Genomic DNA, 19,055 nt, shown 5'->3' with positions numbered 1-19,055 from the left:
GGTCAATGAAGAACTTGAGACATACCTGTTTGGTACTCACTTCACAGTTCAAACTAATTACAGACTATGTTCTTTCCCTAAACTGGACTGGGAACTGCTGCCAGTGCCGCCACCACACACGGAGGGAGAGGACTACGCCTCCCATACTGCTCTGCTGCCTGCTTGATCCCTGTCGCGCCCGGAGGCGCATAAATAACAGCGCGGCTCCCGCTTCGCGGGAACCGCTGAGGAACTGCTGCCAGTGCCGCCACCACACACGGAGGGAGAGGACTACGCCTCCTATACTGCTCTGCTGTCTGCTTGATCCCTGTCGCGCCCGGAGGCACATAAATAACAGCGCGGCTCCCGCTTTGCAGGAACCGCTGAGGAACTGCTGCCAGTGCCGCCACCACACACGGAGGGAGAGGACTACGCCTCCCATACTGCTCTGCTGCCTGCTTGATCCCTGTCGCGACCGGAGGCGCATAAATAACAGCGCGGCTCCCGCTTCGCGGGAACCGCTGAGGAACTGCTGCCAGTGCCGCCACCACACACGGAGGGAGAGGACTACGCCTCCCATACTGCTCTGCTGCCTGCATGATCCCTGTCGTGCCCAGAGGCGCATAAATAACAGCGCGGCTCCCGCTTCGCGGGACGCGCGTGGGCGCGTGCCGTGCGAGGCCCGGGCAAAGGGCTGGCCGTCTGTGGCCGTCAGGGGCCGAGGGAGGCCGGGTCGGGCTACCCCTCCAACAACCGAAGTCAGAGCCTGAACTACAACTGTATTTGTCTGTGGTGAGTGGCGCGTATCTCTCATTTGGCATTTGCCATTTGTATGGATGCGTAGGGGTTTTGTCATTATGGGCAAACGTAACGCTATCACACCTGCATGTAAAATTACATCCATTGACAGTGTTGGAGCAGGTGGCGAATATGGTCAGCACTGAGATTGAGCTGACGGAGAGAAGATTGTCCTTGGGCCCCGTCAAACCCCAATGTGAAGTACATAATGACATAAGCAACCCAGAGGTACTGATACACAGAATTACTGAACATTCCCCTCATATCCCCACTGGAGAGAACACGTCCGGTTTGGAAGGGCTGTGCTCCATAGGATCGACTGCAAATTTCGAATCTGGGCGTAGTCCAACTATTTCATTGACACTAACCACAGTTAATTTGGCCCCAACCCCTAACCCAGAAGTAAGTGGAGCGAGAAAGAAGAGGAAGGTGGTGAGACCAGCCTCTTCTAAACGGACCAGCCCCCACGCCAGAACTCACAACGTACAACGTTAAATACGTGGATTAAGGGCCCCATGGTCCCCGCACACCCAATTCCCAGTAGTGACTCTATTGACCTAGTTGATGTGGACATCCAAGATAATCCCATTCAGATGAAGTCCACGCAGACTGCTTTTCCTAACTTCACCCTCTGGGATACTGCTATAGACCTTATTGTTGATACATTGTTTGATTGTATTAAAGGGCTTGTGGACAAGTTTTGATAAGCTATGGAAGCGTTTAGATCGTCTGGAATCTCTAACTACTAAGGCAATATCACCTTGCAGGGAATGAAATGAGCTAGCTCGACAGGTTTGCACCTTGGAAAATCCCCCCCCAGAATGCGCAACCGGCTCGTCAAGTGTCCCAAATGATAAAGTTGCTGCCTGCCCCCCTTGATTCTAATAATAAAACGAGAAACCCTCTAAGCCATACACCCGATTTCCTAATACTCAAAATGTTAACCCTGTTGATTCCCAAGAGGGTCTTGATAGCCAGTACGAGTATAGCTGATACTGGCTTGAGGGGGCATGTAGAACCTAATAAGGATGTCTTAAATTTACCCCCTGCCCATATGTGATAACCCTTGCAGGGGTACCACCACTAGAGAAAAATAAACCAGAATCCTGGGAACAACTGCAGAACAAATGTGTGGATTGGTTGGCTAAACACAAAGGATATAGGAGGTCTGATACTCATGAAATTTTAATGGTACGAAGGGTAGGCTGGGTGGGACCTGCAGCAAAAACTATCAGGGGTGATTGCATTGTTATTAATTTTTCTCGGCCTAGAACTGTCGGATCTATACTAGCAGTAAAAGAGACCAAATGCCTTTTTTCTACAAACATCTGTGCATTACCACTTGGTTTCTTTTATAAACAGTCATCTATACAGTGTCCACTCCTCAGCCCGTCCCACCAGTCGGCTAATAGATTTTTAGCCATTTCCGATTTAGACAATCTTGATTGACTCCCACCCAAAGCCCAAATTGGTCCGGTCCATGCGGTAGCCAAGAAGACTTCTAATACCAGTCCTGGGGTGGAAACGATTCGATCAATTGATTGCCCTGACTCAATATTGAAGGTGTTGAGTTGGAATGTGGCAGGTCTGGCCTCAAAATTAAATATAGAAGATTGGGCAAACATGATAAACACATTCGACATCCTTATGTTCCAAGACACCTGGGCAACTAAAGAGCTTTATTTCGAAGGGTATGAGTGTTTTAATATCATCTCTGCTAATCCTAAATATGGCAGACCTTCAGGGTGTCTATCAATATGGGTTAGCATTGCCTCGGGTGGTAGAGTAAAATTAATTCCAACCGAGAATGTTAACTTTCAAGTACTGATTTATACTCGAGGGACTTCCATCTGCTTCATCAATTTTTATAATAATGACTTCGTAAGCACACCTAATGTTAACTTTGTTCACCTTTTTAACTTTATCCAGGACTTGGACAATTTATTGGGAAAGTACAAATTGGCTGGGATATGTCTGGGGGGTGATTTTAATGCAAGGATTGGAGAAGGAACTATTGGGCGTTCTTCCCAATTTATTTTATCTAATCCATGTAAGAGAGGTTATGAGCTATTAGACCATTTATCGAGTAGCAGTCTTTTAAATGTGATGGATATTGCAGCTACTAATGATAATCCATTACCTACTTATAGAGGCCTAGGACGTACCTCAACTACAGACTGTCTTCATATCTCCATCCTTAGAAGACTACTTAGTTGAGGCAGAGGTTAGAGCATCCACCTTTGGAGATCATAACCCCATTATGGTCTCGCTAAGGGTAGCCCCGCGACCAAATATTAGAAGAGAACTGGGAGCGGGAAACCTAGAACTCTCAACCGATAGCTTAAGAGTTAAATGGAAGGGCATGGACTGTAGGGAGGTCTTCCAAAAGATGGTAATAACGTATCCATCTCTCTGTGTTACTTGTCTTACCTTGTCCGACCCAAACCAGAGGCAGTTTCTGCTTTTATTTCATTATGCGCAGGTATTAAGAAATTGATTTCCAGACCCACAGTCCCACACAAATCTGATCCGAGGTGGTTTGATAATACTTGCTCTAGGGCTAATAGGGATCTTAGAGCAGGCTTATCAGTGTCCCCTAGAGACCCCACTCTTATCAGAACCCTAAGGCACAATTATAAAAGCGTAATAAAACTAACGCGAGATGTGGTCTTAAAAGGGTACTGGAATAACTTGGCCTGTGCTGCTAAACTTAACAAAACAAATAATTTTTGGTCTGCCACTAAGTCCCTGAGAGCTTTTGGGAATATATCTACCCCCCTAAGCTGTAATATAATTAGTGAGGTGTGGGTTGCCCCCTTCTTGAAAATATATGCCCCCCCCCCCCCTCGCCCCAATGCGAAAATACTTTGGAAAATCTTATGCCTACCCAAATTCAAATCTCCTTGATTGAGGTCGAGGAGGCAATATTCCAAAGTGCGGGAAATAAAGCCCCAGGCCCGGATGGGCTGCCTATTGATCTCATAAAATCAAGGCCAGAGTTCTGGGCTCCTCTGCTACTCAATGTTTTTAACAATTTAACCACAACAAAAATCCCAAACACATGATCCACATCTTTAATTATTCCTATTTTAAAAAAAGGATATAGATCAAACCCAAGCTGCTATAGACCTATTTCCCTAATTGATAACACCCTTAAAATATTGGGGAGAGTTCTATTTAACAAGATCAGAACTTGGGCAGAGGATGAAAATATAATAAATAAATGTCAGTTGGGGTTCCGTAGTCATCTTGGCACTGTGGAACAGTGTCTGAATCTTAACTTAATCATAGGGAAATACACCATTGCCCGACAGAGCCCTCTTTATCTGGCATTTATGGACCTTTCGTCCGGCAATGCCTTTTAGATTATGGGCTAGACAAAGATCTGGTGTACTTTTTAGCTTATCTCCACAGGGACCAAGGGCCCAGGTAGGGATAAGCATGGACGGGGCAGTGTCTGGAGACATAGTGGTTGGGAGAGGCGTTAGACAGGGGTGCGTCCTCGCCCCACTTTTATTTATTTTATATATTAATGAACTTCATAACGCTCTATCTAACCAAACCACTGATGTCCCTATAATTAATGGTAATAAACTGCCCGCCTTACTATACGCAGATGACGCTGTTTCAATGGGCAGAATACCCAACGCCTTAAGAATTTTAGTCAGGGGATTTGCAGCTTTTATGAATAGTTTGGATCTTTGCACAAATTAAAAAAAATCTTTTTTAATGTGTTGTGGCCTTAAGAAACGTTTTATCAATACTATTACTCTGGGTCCCGATTCTCTGACATGCACTCGCACTTTCCCCTATTTGGGTATAACATTTTCTGACAATGGGTCCTGGACACCAAATTTGGCCTACCTTTGTCTAAATTCTCAAGAGCCATAAATTCAGTAATAAATCTCCCCCAGCCGAAAAGATTTGAGGTGGTACTTTCCCTACTTAAAATCTATAGGACACAATGTGCACCTACGGGGCTGAAATTTGGGGCCACACAAACTTGAAAAGCGTCCAGGCCGAAGAAAATAGATTTTGTAGGAGGCTTTTGGGCATTCCAATTTCATCGTCCACCTTTGTATGCCATAATGAGTTAAGAATGCCATACTTGGAAGATTACATTAGGTCACGCCCTGTTTTATTCTGGCTAAAGGTTTGGAAAAACGCAGCAGCCCTATTAACAAGGGAGATTTTAGCAGATTATTTAAAATGTGATAAGGGCGGTAACATTCCTTGGCTGGCTCAAGTACGGGCAAATTTGACAGCGGTCAATCTAGAGCATATTTTTAAGAACACTGAACAATTAGATGGTATCGATGGAAAGATTATTCGTAAAGTTTTATATCAACATTATGGGGATGCGAGATATGCCCTGGAATCCGCCAAAGTATCTGTGAAACAATATATTTTAATATCAGGCGAGGGTGGACCCCCATTATGCTCTCCTATTAGTTATCTCTTAAGAGAAATTACTCGTTCGGAGCGAAGCCTTCTTTTTCGTCTCAGATCGGGCTCAATAAAGTATATGTTGTGCTTCCCCATGGGTTAGCAACCTAATATTGAGAATTTGGTCTGCCCATGTGATAACTTAGGGAAACAGTCTACGGTACATTTTTTGTTTTTTTGTTCTTTTTACCAAAAATATAGTATGCAGTTATTGATACCGTTTTTCAGGGCAAAAGGCACAACGGATTTTAAGGCTGCATACAAAATTATCCTCCAGCTTAAAGATGATGATCTAACATACCGAGTGTGTACTTTTTTGAAAATGGCCATCCGTTCACGTCTTTCTATGAATTAATGTCTGCTGGATTAAGCTGTACAATACACATTTTTGGATTTTGTATTGCTCGCATTTATATTTTGCATTATGCACATTTGCACCTTCATTTATTGCTGCTAACTGCAACCTCTGTGATTAAAGGATCTGCCCCTTTTTCAGCAGCTCTTGTGAAATATTTGCACTTGCACATTGTCACTTTAACATTGCTGATGATATCAAGTTACGGATAACCTAGTAATTTTTTAACTGATCAGTTTTAATGTGGAGTCTCTATTTTTAATGATGATGGACTATGTACGTGATTATGAGTAATGTTTGTGCTTTTATGGATAATGTATATCTGAATAAAGATAACGTAACTAACCTAAACTGGACTGTTGCAAAACCTAATTGGTAACTCTCTGGCCACATGTAAGTTCCTTGTAAATGGTAGTCTTGGTACCAAGGGCACTGTGACCAGGGAAGGCCTCTAAGGGCTGCAGCACTTATTGTGCCACCATTAGTTTCTGTACCTTTACACATGCACACACTGCCATTGCAGGCTGCGTGTTCTAGTTGCAGAGCAAAGTGAAGAGTCGACATGGCACACATCCCTGTGTGCCATGACTACAATCCACTGCCCTGGCATAGGTAAGCTGGGTGCACTATACTAGTGGTGAGGGTACAGGTGCATGAGCCCTGTACCCCTACAGTGTCTAAGTCCATTCTTAGACATTGTAAGTGCAGAAAAGCCATAAAGAGTATATGGTATGGGAGGTTGTCATTACGAACGCCACTGCACTATAATGGCTTTACTAAAAACTGGGACGTTTGGTTTCAAACCTCTCAGAACATTAAACCCACAGTGATGCCAGTGTGGGATTTAACGAAAAATTCTGCTCGCCACATGCCACCACCATACATGTTTCTGGACCCCTGGGTCGCGAGCCTGCCGCTCTCTGGGTCCTGAAACAAAGCACATCCTCAGATGAGGTGCCAAGCCTCCTCCCCAAGGATGGGCAGGGTCCACGCAGGGGAAGCTTCAAAGGTTTGCCGCCTTTGTAAGTTGTCCCAGCCATTTGCTGTTTCCAGCAACTGGCCCCCACCAGTTCTGAACCCCACCTTGGGCAGGCGAATTGGCGAGAAAATCAAGTTAGGAGGAGAGGTGTGCCCACCTCTGCCAACCCTGCCCCTCAGTTGGGGGAGGTGAAGCACAACTCACTCCCCGACATCTTGAAGATGGGGCGACCCAGCCAACCAGAGTGAGCCCCCCCCCCCCACTAGAGGGTGGCAAATTAGGTGTTGTACACACCCCAAAGAAGGTACCCATTGGACCCTACCTTTAGCGCCCCTAAATTTATTATTTAGGGGCAACCCTGAACCTTGCCTCCTCAAACAAGAAGAAACCAGAAGTAGTACCGAAGAGCCGTGCTGAAGAAGAGGACACCAACTGATTTGACCCTGACCTCAACCTGCTCCAGCGAAATCCTGGTGTGTCCTGCAGCCCCCCAGAACCCAGCTGACCTGCCCTGCCTTACCAAACAAGACTTTGTCTCCCGTGAGCACCGGATTTGCTCGCCAACAGACTCTGGCTCTGGCCGAGTCTGAGTCTGCGCCACTCTACACCCGCTGCCCACGGTCTGAGTTTGAGTGGCCCAACCCCACGAGAAGGTCTACCTGGCGATCCTGACCTGGGATCTGGTGATCCCTGGCCTGCCTAGAGTCCCCCAACAACTCCTGCTGCCCCTTTCTGCAGGATCCCCACCCGACCGCGAGCAGAGCCAATAAGCAAATCCAGACGCAAAAAGACTTCCCTACACCCAACGCCCCATGGCCTTGGATGGCTCAACTGACGGTGTCCTGGCATCCCACAACATCCCAACTTACCTGTCCAACCGGTGGTTGCCTCCAGAAGATCTACATTCCCGAGCTTGCAGTCTTGGTTCAAATTGGAGAATCCCCATTGAAAGTAACAGGGCAGCCAACGTCAAAACAGCCCCCTGCACCAACCTACTGCCGCTGTGGGTGCACCTTGGGTGCTAACTAGAACCCCCCCTTTTGCCCTGTGCTTATGTCCAGGAGCTTTGCTCCCACAACCTTTTGCCCTGCTCGGAAGCTGCCGCCAACCAGAGGCTCCCTATCTCCCATCGGATAACATTGGGCCTCAGCACTCTGCAACCCGCTACCCTAGTGCTGCTGAGGGTGCTTTGAGAGCGCTTCCTTGACTCTGGGGGAACTCTTGTTCTAACCCCAGAAAACCAACTCCCAAACCTAAGTACGTACCATTAAACTGATATCTTCATTTCCGCCCATAGGATTGTATTGACTGCTTTTCTGTGACAATTCTTCTAATTGTGGAGTTGAATTGTATGAAACCTTAAAGTGTACATTTATAAAAACTGACTTACCTTTTATCTAGGAAATGTCCCAGTGTGCTATCTAGGCATATCACACTGAGTAGAGAAAGTAACTTTAAAAGTAACCTGTAAAGTAACTTCCAAAGTAATCTGAAAAGTAACTAAAAGTAATTCCAACTGTTTTTGAACAATTGATGTACCTGTAACCAATCCAATTGCATTCAGCTGCATTCAAACTGTATTTAACTGCATTATTCTTGCAAAGTGCAATTACACTTACCTGTAACATGCCTGGCTTGGTTCTAGGAATAAAATACAACTAAATAATGTTTTTATACAAAACAAATTGGTCTGAGTTCAGTCTTTGAGTGTGTGACGCGATTCCTTTCCTGAGTGTGTACAATAAATGCTTAACACTACCCTCTGATAAACCCTTACTGCTCGCCCACACTTCCACAAATAGTGAGGTAGTATCCGCTTAGCCTATGTCTACTTTTGGGGATCCACTGGACTCTGTATACACTATACCTTACTTTGGTATAGTATATACAGAGCCATCTTCCTATAATCTGCATCTTCAGGAGCAAAGATTTTTTTTAAAAATGCAGTACTTGATTCTGTTATGGTGTCTGATTCTGAAAGGATGGTGCCTAAAGCATGGCCTGCCTAGCCCACCCTAAATAGAATGATGCCTGTTAGTATTTGTTCACTTTACAGGTTATTTAGATTGGAAACGAATAAAATGGGTACAGCTCACAACATTTTGGCTTAAATGGATAACAGGCTGTTTATTTATTTCAATCAAAAGGTCTTTACGTCACCATGTGTAAGAATAGTGTCCATTTTACAATGAATGCTCTTGAAAAACCAGTGAAACTAATTGCCTTCTGGTGTGATAAACTTCTTGCCACCGTTTTCTTCTAATTTCTAGAAATGTTGGGGGCCAGTCCCATGAAAAACCATCGAGCAGATGCCGAAGATCTAGCCCTCATCTCGTGGTTGCAGAACCTCAACGTGGATGATCGATCTTTGGAAATAGTGAGTTTGGTTGTTGGGTTAATACAGTTTCTTGTCTTTTGGACTGTCTCTTTTCTAGGGTGCCAAAGCTGATCTTAGCTACTGTATTGATGCTTCCCCTCTACCTATGAGTGCCTATCAGTAGCAGCTGGTGGTCTTTGAAACTGATGGGTCGTAATTCATGCACTGAATGCCAGCTAGCAAAGCAAGCTATCCCAAAGTATACTTATTCTCACTCACACTCATTCTCACGCACGCTTATCCTCATTCATTCCCCATCACTCACTGCATTCATTTTCAATCAGGCAGTTGTTCTTACTCACTCCCCATTACTCTCTCACTCGATCACTGTCTCACATAAGTGCCCGCTCTCCTCACCTGTGAACATGGCATTTTATTTTTGCTTGTAGCTGTCACTATTGTTAACTGCTATGCATTGCTGCTTTACACTTCCGCATAAGATGCTAATTAAAATTGACACATATTTAAGCATAGCTCTGTGTTCTCAGCAGAGAGGCCATACTAGGGACTGGATGAGAATATATTCTGAACACCCTTATCACCCACAAAAATGCACTCTGAATCTGGAATAGCTTTCAGCCTCAATTCTGAAGCTCTCAATGGCGTCCTGTTATGAACACCTACCCACAACCTAAACTCTCCTAGACACATATAGACAACTCAGTTGTTTCAAAGTCATCGTCATTACATACTGTTGGAATGGGTAATTACAATGTCAATGAATACCATGATACGTGCAGGCCAGACAACGGTAATACCAATGAATTGAATGTCAACGTATGCCATAACCTGTGCGTGCATAACCATTTCAAAAGCCGTCTATACAGTGTCAATGTATGCCATAACCTGTGCCCTCACACCAGTGTCGACAGCGGCAGTAAACATGTCAATCTATACCATAATCCATTCGCAGATGACAATGTTGTTACCAGTAAGAGCAACATCGATGTATGTTATGACCTAAGCATGCATAATCATGTCCATACCAGTAGGAACAATACCGATGTACGCTATGACCACTGTATGCACAATGTTAAGAAGGTTGATAAAAATTATACCAAACTGCCATATTATTTTCAGGAGTTCTACTAAACTCACATCATTGCTGTCTGATTCACCCAAGGTGACCTCCCGATCAACCCAGGGTCAGGGATTTGTGGTTAGGCAGGTCCTACTTCCCACACCCATGCCTGTTGAATACCAGGTCACTGGTAGGGTCTCCCTTAACCCAAAGATTGAGAAAACCCTGATGGATCCCGCAGATAGATGGTTTCACCACAAACAAGTCTGATGCAAATGGACCCATTGCAACACTTTTGGACAAAGGCTCGCATTCCCCAAAAATACCACAAACCTAGATACCACATGTAGATAGAAACACTCAGCCAATCCTAACAGGACATGCACACCACATGGCATGATCATGTGATGCTGGTAGCGCGATCATGTGATGCTGGTAGCGCCCTCCCCATGCCGGACACATACACACTGGCCTACACTAGCTCTACCCCAAGTTTGAGAGCCATCTGTGTCCTTATCAGATGTCCAGTCTTAATGTCTACATTCCATAAAAGCATCTCAGTCATAAATTGTTTTACTGTACCTCTTGAACTGTGTATAATGACAGCCAAAACTTTGTACACAGAGAAACTTTGATCGGACGCACTCGATCGAGGCTCTCCTGACTGCAGCGTTTATTTAAATCAATGTGTTCCTCTTTTGCCAAATACCTCTTGCCTTTTCATTTATTTGAGGTAAATTCATATCCGAGCAACGTTCTGCTGAGCCAGCCAAAGCAGATTGGTTCATTGAGCCCGACTGCTGTCGATCGAAGGACACCCGCCCGAATGTATTCACATCTGACCAAAACGATTGGTGGGCAGATGCCTTAATTGATTGGAAGTTCTGCTGAATCCATTGGGCGAAGGTCCGTCCAGAGACAGCCGTCGTAGGGTAAGATGACATCTGATCCTTAGTCCCAGTACGTAGCGTATGGCAAACTAGGACAAGCACGTAGATGACTTTTGTTTTTCCCCTAGTCCGCATGCTCGAAGGTAGGTACGATTTTATTTGGTATTTGACCCTGGGTGTGGAGCACAGGGTACGGCTCATTCCTGAGTGTCGGTAATAAAGTGATTGGCCACTGGGAATGGAACGGAGGGTACACCTCGTCCCTGGGTGTCAGTAAGGGATTGCATGGACTGCTGGCCATGGTGGCACGTTGGTACGCATCGGCTTTAGGTGTGACACAGAGCTAGCATCTCAGCCTTATTTTCTTTTTGTCACAAAAGTTTTCTTAGTACTACTGATATCAACACTGGTAGCATCTAATAGAAGTGAGCGGTGTCCCCTTTTTCTCTCCGCTTAGACTGCTGGGCATGAGGCAGTCGGTACACACAATCACTGCATTTTGATATAGGGTGTCATTCGGAAGTTAGGGAAAATTAAGACCTTGGTGAATCGGGTGTAGCTTGGATCTGTCCGCTTAGGTTCAATAGTTACCAGGTTACTCCTTTTTTCTCCACTCAAATCGTTGCTATTTTTTAGTCCACGACAGTCTATAAGGCTCACTTAGCTCGGCGGACTATGCAGAGCATCCCCTATCCTCCGACTATAGGCACTAGGAGGTGGACAAGTTTTTTGGGGAGAAAATAACAATTTGTCTGTCAAACGTTTTCTCTTTTAGACTGTGTAGAACTAGGGGTCTCTAGTTGGCTGAAGTAGGTACCTTAGTCCAAATAGGGACCCTTCCTTCTAAGTCAGGGAAAGGAAAGACACCTTCTCAGATGGCCCCTGCTCACCCCCTCGGTAGCTTGGCACGAGCAGCCAGGCTTATCTCCAAGGCAAATGTGTAAAGTATTTGCATCCACACTCTCAGTAACCCAGTGATAACACCACAAATGGACTCCACACGAGTTTCATAGAAAACAATTATATGTTTATAAAAAAAGATATACGATGAGACCACACAATATAAATCCAACATATGCGTATTTGTAATATTTCACCTTGCCGGTTATTAGGCCAGCAAGCCCTTGTAGGTTCTTGCAGTATTAATGAGCAATTATTGATGATCCAATGCAGTGCTACTGCAATGCTATGCAGTTCGTGATGCAAGAATCAGGCACTTCATAATGCAAAAATAATGTAATTTGTAATGCAACAATCGGGCAGTTCGTAATGCAAAAATAATGTACTCCGGCACTGATCATGGTGCTCGGGACGCTCTCTATTCCACTCTTACCGACTCACGGTCAGCTACTGCCAAAATATGCCCCCAACATTGTTCTGATGGAAAACAAAGTGCAGCTCCACACTCCAGCCCCGGTACTGTCACTCCTCGGCAAGTATGGACTGCGATACAGACTTGAATGGAGGCTCGTGCTGCAAAGATGGGAGAGGCCGAGAGCGTTTCTCTCGTAGCCCGCACCCCGCCCCAGGCGGCGACACCCGCACGCCCGCTGAGTGTTACCTGGGGGGTACAATCTCACTCTCCCTGCGGCTTGGGTCTCCGATGCGACTTCGTTGATCTTGGGCAGTGGAACTCAGACCCCCGACCGTGATGGTTCGAGGTCTCTCCTTGGCAAAAGCACACTCGGGCCAGCGGCGGTGAATCCTCACAGCTCCTCTGGGGATGCCGGACCAGGCCGATAGCAGTGATGATAGCGGTACTTCTGGTCACGCTGTCAATCGAAGTAGAGAACAAGACTGCTCCGGGACACACAGTCACAGGGCAATTCTCACGAAGGTCTCCGGCTGCAAAAGGGCACACGCACACAGCATCGCTGAGACTCACTTGAGCTCCGGGTGCACACAAACACAGGACAATCCTCGCGAAGGTCTCGGGCTGCACCAAGCACACACACACACATACACACACACAGTGTCACTGAGACTCACTTGGACTCCGGGTGCACACAATCACAGGGCAGTTCTTACGAAGGTCTCAGGCTGCAAAAAGCACCCGCTCCCAGCGTTGCTGAGACTCACTTGGAAACTTTTATGTTTCGAAGTTTCTACAAAAGGGAGCCAGCTCTCCTTGGGGACAAGTTACTTCAGGACACAGCAAAGTCTTTTCAAACATGGGGACACAGCAAAGTCCCTTAGCCTCTCCTTGGTCAAATCCGCAAACTGCAGGCCAGCCCCAGAACTCACAGCAAGGGTCAGTCCTTTCCTTCAGTCTCTTCAGCTGTTTCTTCCTTGGCAGAGGTTCCTCTTGACCACAAGTAGTTTCAATCCTTTTCAGTCTTGATCAGTCCAACGTTCAGGGGTTTCATAGTTATACCCCTAAATGTCTTTGAAGTCTTTGTGTTCAGGGGGCACTGACCCCTGTCTAAATCAGTTCTGGGAGTCTCCCTGCCAGTGGCACCTTCTGCTTTTGATAGTGGGGGTCTGGATCCTCAATCACTCAGCAGGAGATGAAGCCATTGTTTTATGGCAGCAGCCCAGGCCTCTTCACCTCCAGGGGCTACTCCTCCCCCATACACTTCAGATGCAGGTCAGCCTGTTGCTGTCTCACCTCCTCCCCTGGGTCAAGACATTTCCCAGATCCTATCTCTTTCAAATCCAGATAGTCAATCCACAACCAGGCAGAGACGGACAGAATTGTTAGAACACAAAAATCCAGGCACTTCTAAAAGTGTGGTTTCTAAACACACAGTGCAAAAACCACCTTCACAAAAAGATGTGTTATTAAATTGTGAGTTCAGGTACACTAAACTTCACCTCTCCATCTTAAGCCTATGGTAAGATAGGCTGTAAACTTATTACACAGCCTTCCCTATTCTGTCCTATGGGCAAGATGGCCTTGCAACAGTGAAAAATGAAATGGAGAGTATTTCACTGTCAGGACCTTAGTACATGTCCTACCTTTCACAGACACTGCGTCCTACCATAGAGGTGTCTGATGTGCATGGAAAGGGCAAGGTAAGGTCTTGCAAGTGGATGCACTTGTCAGGACAACATGTCAGTTCGCAAACTGCACGCAGGCACTGCAGTGGCAGGCCTGAGTTCTCTCTTTAGGGCTACTTGTGTGGATGGCACAATTACTGCTGCAGGCCCTTTAGTAGCATTTGCATTACCAGCCCTGGGACACATAGTGCACTTTACTAGGGACTTTACTAGTAAGGCAAATATAACAATATGGACAACCAATTACCATAACACATTATACAGGGAGCACTTGCACTTTAACACTGATCAGCAGTGGCATAGTACTCAAAGCATCTAAGCCTGCAAAACGCAATCCATCACAGCATCAAATAGATGACGTAGAAGCATAAAAGTCAGGGGTAACCATGCCAAGAAATGCCAGGTCTAACATGTGTCCCCTCCAGCCGAAAAGTGTGTGGGGGGGGGAAAACTACCCACCCTCATGAGAGTTCTCATCACTGAGGCGGAAAAATCTGGACAGACCATCAGCATTGGCATGTTCTGTTCCAGGTCGGTGTTCCACCGTGAAGCCCATTCCCTGTAGGGAGATGGACCACCTCAACAGTTTTGGGTTCTCACCCCTCATCTGCATCAACCATCTGAGGGGCCTGTGGTCTGTCTGAACCCAGAAGTGAGTCCCAAACAAGTAAGGCCTCCGCTTCTTCAGCGCCCAGACCACAGCAAAAGCTTCCCTTTCAATCGCACTCCACCTCTGTTCCCGGGAAAGTAGCCTCCTGCTAATGAAAGCTACGGGTTGGTCCAAGCCCTCGTCGTTCAATTGGGAGAGTACTGCTCCCACACCATGCTCTGAAGCATCTGTCTGCACCACAAACTCTTTGGAGAAATCAGCCGCCTTGAGCATGGGCGCCGTGCACATGGCAGTTTTCAGGGCATCAAAAGCGGTCTGGCAGGCATCAGTCCAGATCACCTTCTTGGCCTGTTTCTTTGATGTCAGATCTGTCAGTGGGGCAACAATGGTGCCATATCCTTTCACAAACCGTCTGTAATACCCAGTGAGCCGTAAAAAGGCCCTCATTCCTGTCTGGGTATTTTGGAGGGGGCGGCGGGGGTCCCAAGCCAGGATGGTATCAATTTTTGCCTGTAGGGGTGCCACCTGGCCGCTCCCTACCTGGTGTCCTAAGTACACCGCAGAACCCTGCCCTATCTAGCACTTACTTACCTTTATAGTTAGGCCTGCCCTCCTCAAGGCCTTCAACACTACACAGATGTGTTGCAAATGTTCCTCCCAACTGGAGCTGAACACCGCAATGTCATCGAGGTAGGCAGCGCTGAACTCTTCCAGCCCACACCGCACCTGGTTAACCAATCTCTGGAAGGTGGCAGGGACGTTCTTCAATCCAAAGGGCATAACCCTGCATTGGTAGTGCCCCTCTGGTGTCGAACGCTGACCTCTTTGGCCCCTCGGTCAAGGCAATCTGCCAGTACCCAGACGTCAAGTCAAATGTACTGAGGTACCGGGCAGCTCCCAGCCAATCCACGAGCTCATCAGCTCTGGTGATGGGGTGAGCGTCGGTCTTGGTGACTGTATTGAGCCCACGGTAATCCACACAGAACCGGAGTTCTGGGGTGGCCCCAGGCGCAGCAGCTTTTGGCACAAGGACCACTGGGCTAGCCCAGGGGCTGCTGGATGGCTCAATCGCCCCTAGCGCCAGCATCTTGGAAACCTCCTCCTTCATGCTGGCCCTGACCTTATCAGCTACTCTGTACATTTTTTATTTTACAGGCAGTGTCCACATCATGGACGCACCAATGCGTGACTCCTGGGGTCAGGGAGAACAGGGAGGCGAACTGACTCAATATCTGGCGACAGTCCCTCTGCTTTCCGGGGTCAGGGTTGGCGAGAGGTTCACCCCATCCACTGACCCATCCTTCTCCTTGGCTGACAGGAGGTCAAGAAGAGGTTCACTCTCCTCAGCCGCCCCATCATCTGTAGCCAAGAGCATGGTCACCTCAGACCTCTCAAAGTGTGGTTTTAGGCGGTTCACATGGAGGACCCTCAAAGGGTTCCTAGGAGACCATAAGTCAACCAGGTAGGTCACTTCGCTCCTGCGCTCCACCACCTTATAAAGCCCAGTCCACTTGTCCTGGAGTGCGCAAGGCTCCACTGGCACCATCAAGCACACTATCTGTCCAGGTTGAAACTCGACCAGAGTGGCATTCTGGTCGTACTACCATTTAATTTCTTCCTGGCTGGCTTCCAGATTTGCCTGAGCGAGTTGCCTGAGGGGCCTATTTTGGTTCTTGAAGGCCAGCATGTAGCTATATACATCCTGGTGGGGGTTTACTAGGAGCCTTCTCCCAGCCCTCCTTCACCTAACTCAAGGGTCCTCTTACAGTGTGCCCATACAGGAGCTCAAAGGGACTGAACCCTAAGGACTTCTGTGGTACCTCTTTGTAAGCAAACAATAGGCATGGTAAGAGGAAGTCCCACTTAGGCCTCATGTGTTCCTCAAGACCCATAATCATGCCCTTCAGGGTCTGGTTAAATCTCTCAAGCAGACCGTTACCCTGGGGGTGGTAAGGCGTGGTGAACTTATAGGTTACACCTCACTCCTTCCACAGAGATTTCATATACCTAGATATGAAATTAGTACCCCGGTCGGACACCACCTCTCTGGGGAACCCCACACAGGAGAAAATCCCCATCAGTGCACGGCCCACCACGGGGGCGGTCACTGTCCTGAGAGGGATGGCTTCTGGGTACTGGGTGGCATGGTCCACCAAGACCAGGATGAACCTGTTGCCCATGGCTGTCTTGGAATTCAGAGGCCCCAAGATGTCAATACACACCCTTTCCAAGGGGGTGCTTACTACAGGGAGAGGTTGAAGGGGAGCCTTGCACTTCCTTCCACTCTTACCACTTGCCTGGCAAGTCTGACAGGTCCTGCAATGAGTATCAGAGCTCTTGCGCATTTGAGTCCAGTAGAAGTCGGTGACGAGCCTCTCAAAGGTCTTGTCCTGCCCCAAATGTCCTGCTAAAGGTACATCATGAGCTAACCCAGTAGGAAGGCTCTGAAGCGCTGGTGTACCACCAGTGCACGGGTTTACCCAGGCTCAACACCGTTAGGCTCACTATATAGGAGATCATTCTCCCAGTAAATCAAGTATGAAACCTAAAAGAGAAGGGCACTTTTTCTGCTCCTCAAAGAATTCCTCCCTGGAGCGCCGTCCTTCCTACTGCCATTTGGTCAGCTCAGGTAGGGCCCCCAGTTCAGCTACTTGCTCCCCCGTAGGCTCCAGGGTATCCCCCTCAAGGTTTGCCTCCTCCTGGACCATGGGAACTTTGAGGGCCGGTTTCCCTCGCCCCCTGCCTCTTCTCTTTAAGGCAGGTGCCTGAGCCACTGTTTCAGGCTCCAGGTTCTCTTGAACACCTCTACTGGCTGCCATAGACCGAGTGGTCACACAAGCCCACTCAGGCAGACCCAACATCTCCAAATGCGCCTGGTGCTCCACCTCCTTCCAGGGGAAACTCTCCAGGTCATTCCCCAGCAGACAGTCTACAGGCATGGATGGACTTACGACCTTCAAGGAACCTCAGACACCCTCCCCTCTCCTCCCCCAACTCAAAGGGATCCTGCGCCACCTTGCAGAGGCACATTGAGTTGTCTGCTGCAACTACAGGGTGAAGTACATTGGGAATTACCTGCTCCTCAGACACCCACTGACCCCTGACAGATGTCAAACTGACTCCTTTGTCTCTCAGAGCCTCCACCCTCCTTCCATTGATGGTCACCCACTGCCTGTACATCTTAGTATTCTCAGGCAGAGAGGCTTCCTGGACCATCTCTCAATCTCCTAATGAGACCAGGGTCATAGCTGCTTGCTCCTCCCCATTCCAAGGACTCAATTCCTCCCCCCAACGCTACACTCACTAAACCCGGTGTTGGAGCACCAGTGGGTGCAGGTGACTTCTTGGACCATTTAGGGGCAATGTGACGCACTTCTTTACAGAAATAACAAGTAGGAGGACCTCTGTTGTCCCGCTTGCCCTTATGGGGCCAGGACCTCTTAGCCTTGGGGGACTGGGGCCCTTTTACCTGGGATCTACTTTGGGGCCTTTTAGAGAACTCCTTGTGGTTACCCTTGTCCTCCCCCACCTTCTGCAGGGGACCCTGTACCACTTTGGTAGTGGTACCTCCAATCCCCTTGTGGACCCTGGTGCTGGTCCAGCGGTCCGCCTCCTCAGTCAGCTTACTGTCTAAAAGATGCTGGTGCAGCTCTGGAACACACATACTACTCAAGTGCTCCCAACTAATTAAATTGCATAAGCCCTTAAAATCGGTTACCTTGCTGCCTGTTATCCAACCATCCAGTGCACGTGTGTACATATTCACACACCCAACCCAAGTACTGGATTCCAGTTTCTTGAAGTTCTAGAATTTCTGCCTGTACTGTTCTGGAATGAGCCCATATCCGAGGCAAAAAGCCTCCTTCATGTTGGCGTAGGTTAGGGTTCCCGCTCTCTCTAAAGGTGGTAAAACATCCCTCCCAGAAGCCTCAAAGTGTTTCCATAGGCCCGCCCCCCCCAATGCTTCTCAGTCACCTCATTCATCCTCAGTGCGATCTCATATGCTGTGAACCACGCATAAATATCACCCCTTTGGTAATCTCGCACTAACTCTTTGGGAATGTACACCTTACCTGCTGGCACTGGCTGTGCGCTGCCACCATTCGAACTGGACTCCACCTGTTTAGTCTTAATGCCCAGGTCCCTCATGCTTCACTCATGAGCTAAGAGCATCTTCTTCTCTTCCAAGGCTAGAGCGTTCTTGCTCTCCTCTGCTCGCTTTTCACTTTCAATGAGCAGCTTCTTCTCTTCTGCTTGAGCTTTAAGTTTTAAAACCTCCAACTCATGCTCTGACCCTTTGGTTTTCCTCCAGCTCCTCTGGGGAAAGACTCCGCCCGGAATGGACACTACCAGCCCCTAAAGCTGGCCTTCCCACTTGCAAATCCTGTAGGCCATATCCATTCCCTGGGTCATCCTCATCCACCTTAGCATCACCTGTCTCCTGAGCCTCTTTGGCTTACCACCAGGCCCTCAAGGCCGTTTGCAGCTCCTCCTTCTTGGCGCTACTTTTCATGGGACATCCGAAAGCTCTGCAAAATTGCCTCAATTGATCAACTTTGTAGGTAAGCAATGCCTCAATGTCGAAATTCGAATTCTGCAG

At 47.6% G+C, this 19,055-nt stretch overlaps 1 protein-coding gene across 2 annotated transcripts in view; it reads left to right on the top strand.

Annotated features, from left to right (window-relative positions):
- Positions 1-19,055, top strand: part of LOC146861338 (mitogen-activated protein kinase kinase kinase 5-like) — an 802,557-nt gene that overhangs the window by 718,279 nt on the left and 65,223 nt on the right. For both annotated transcript variants that reach the window (XM_085645620.1, XM_085645619.1), the window contains exon 27: positions 8,828-8,934. In XM_085645620.1, coding sequence (XP_085501746.1) covers positions 8,828-8,934 — 107 coding nt within the window. The remainder of the gene's footprint in view (positions 1-8,827; positions 8,935-19,055) is intronic.

This window comes from Triturus cristatus, chromosome 3_1 (genome assembly GCF_964204655.1).
Source record: "Triturus cristatus chromosome 3_1, aTriCri1.1, whole genome shotgun sequence".
Classification (NCBI taxonomy): Eukaryota; Metazoa; Chordata; class Amphibia; order Caudata; family Salamandridae; genus Triturus; species Triturus cristatus.
This window is presented reverse-complemented; position numbering and strand designations above follow the sequence as displayed.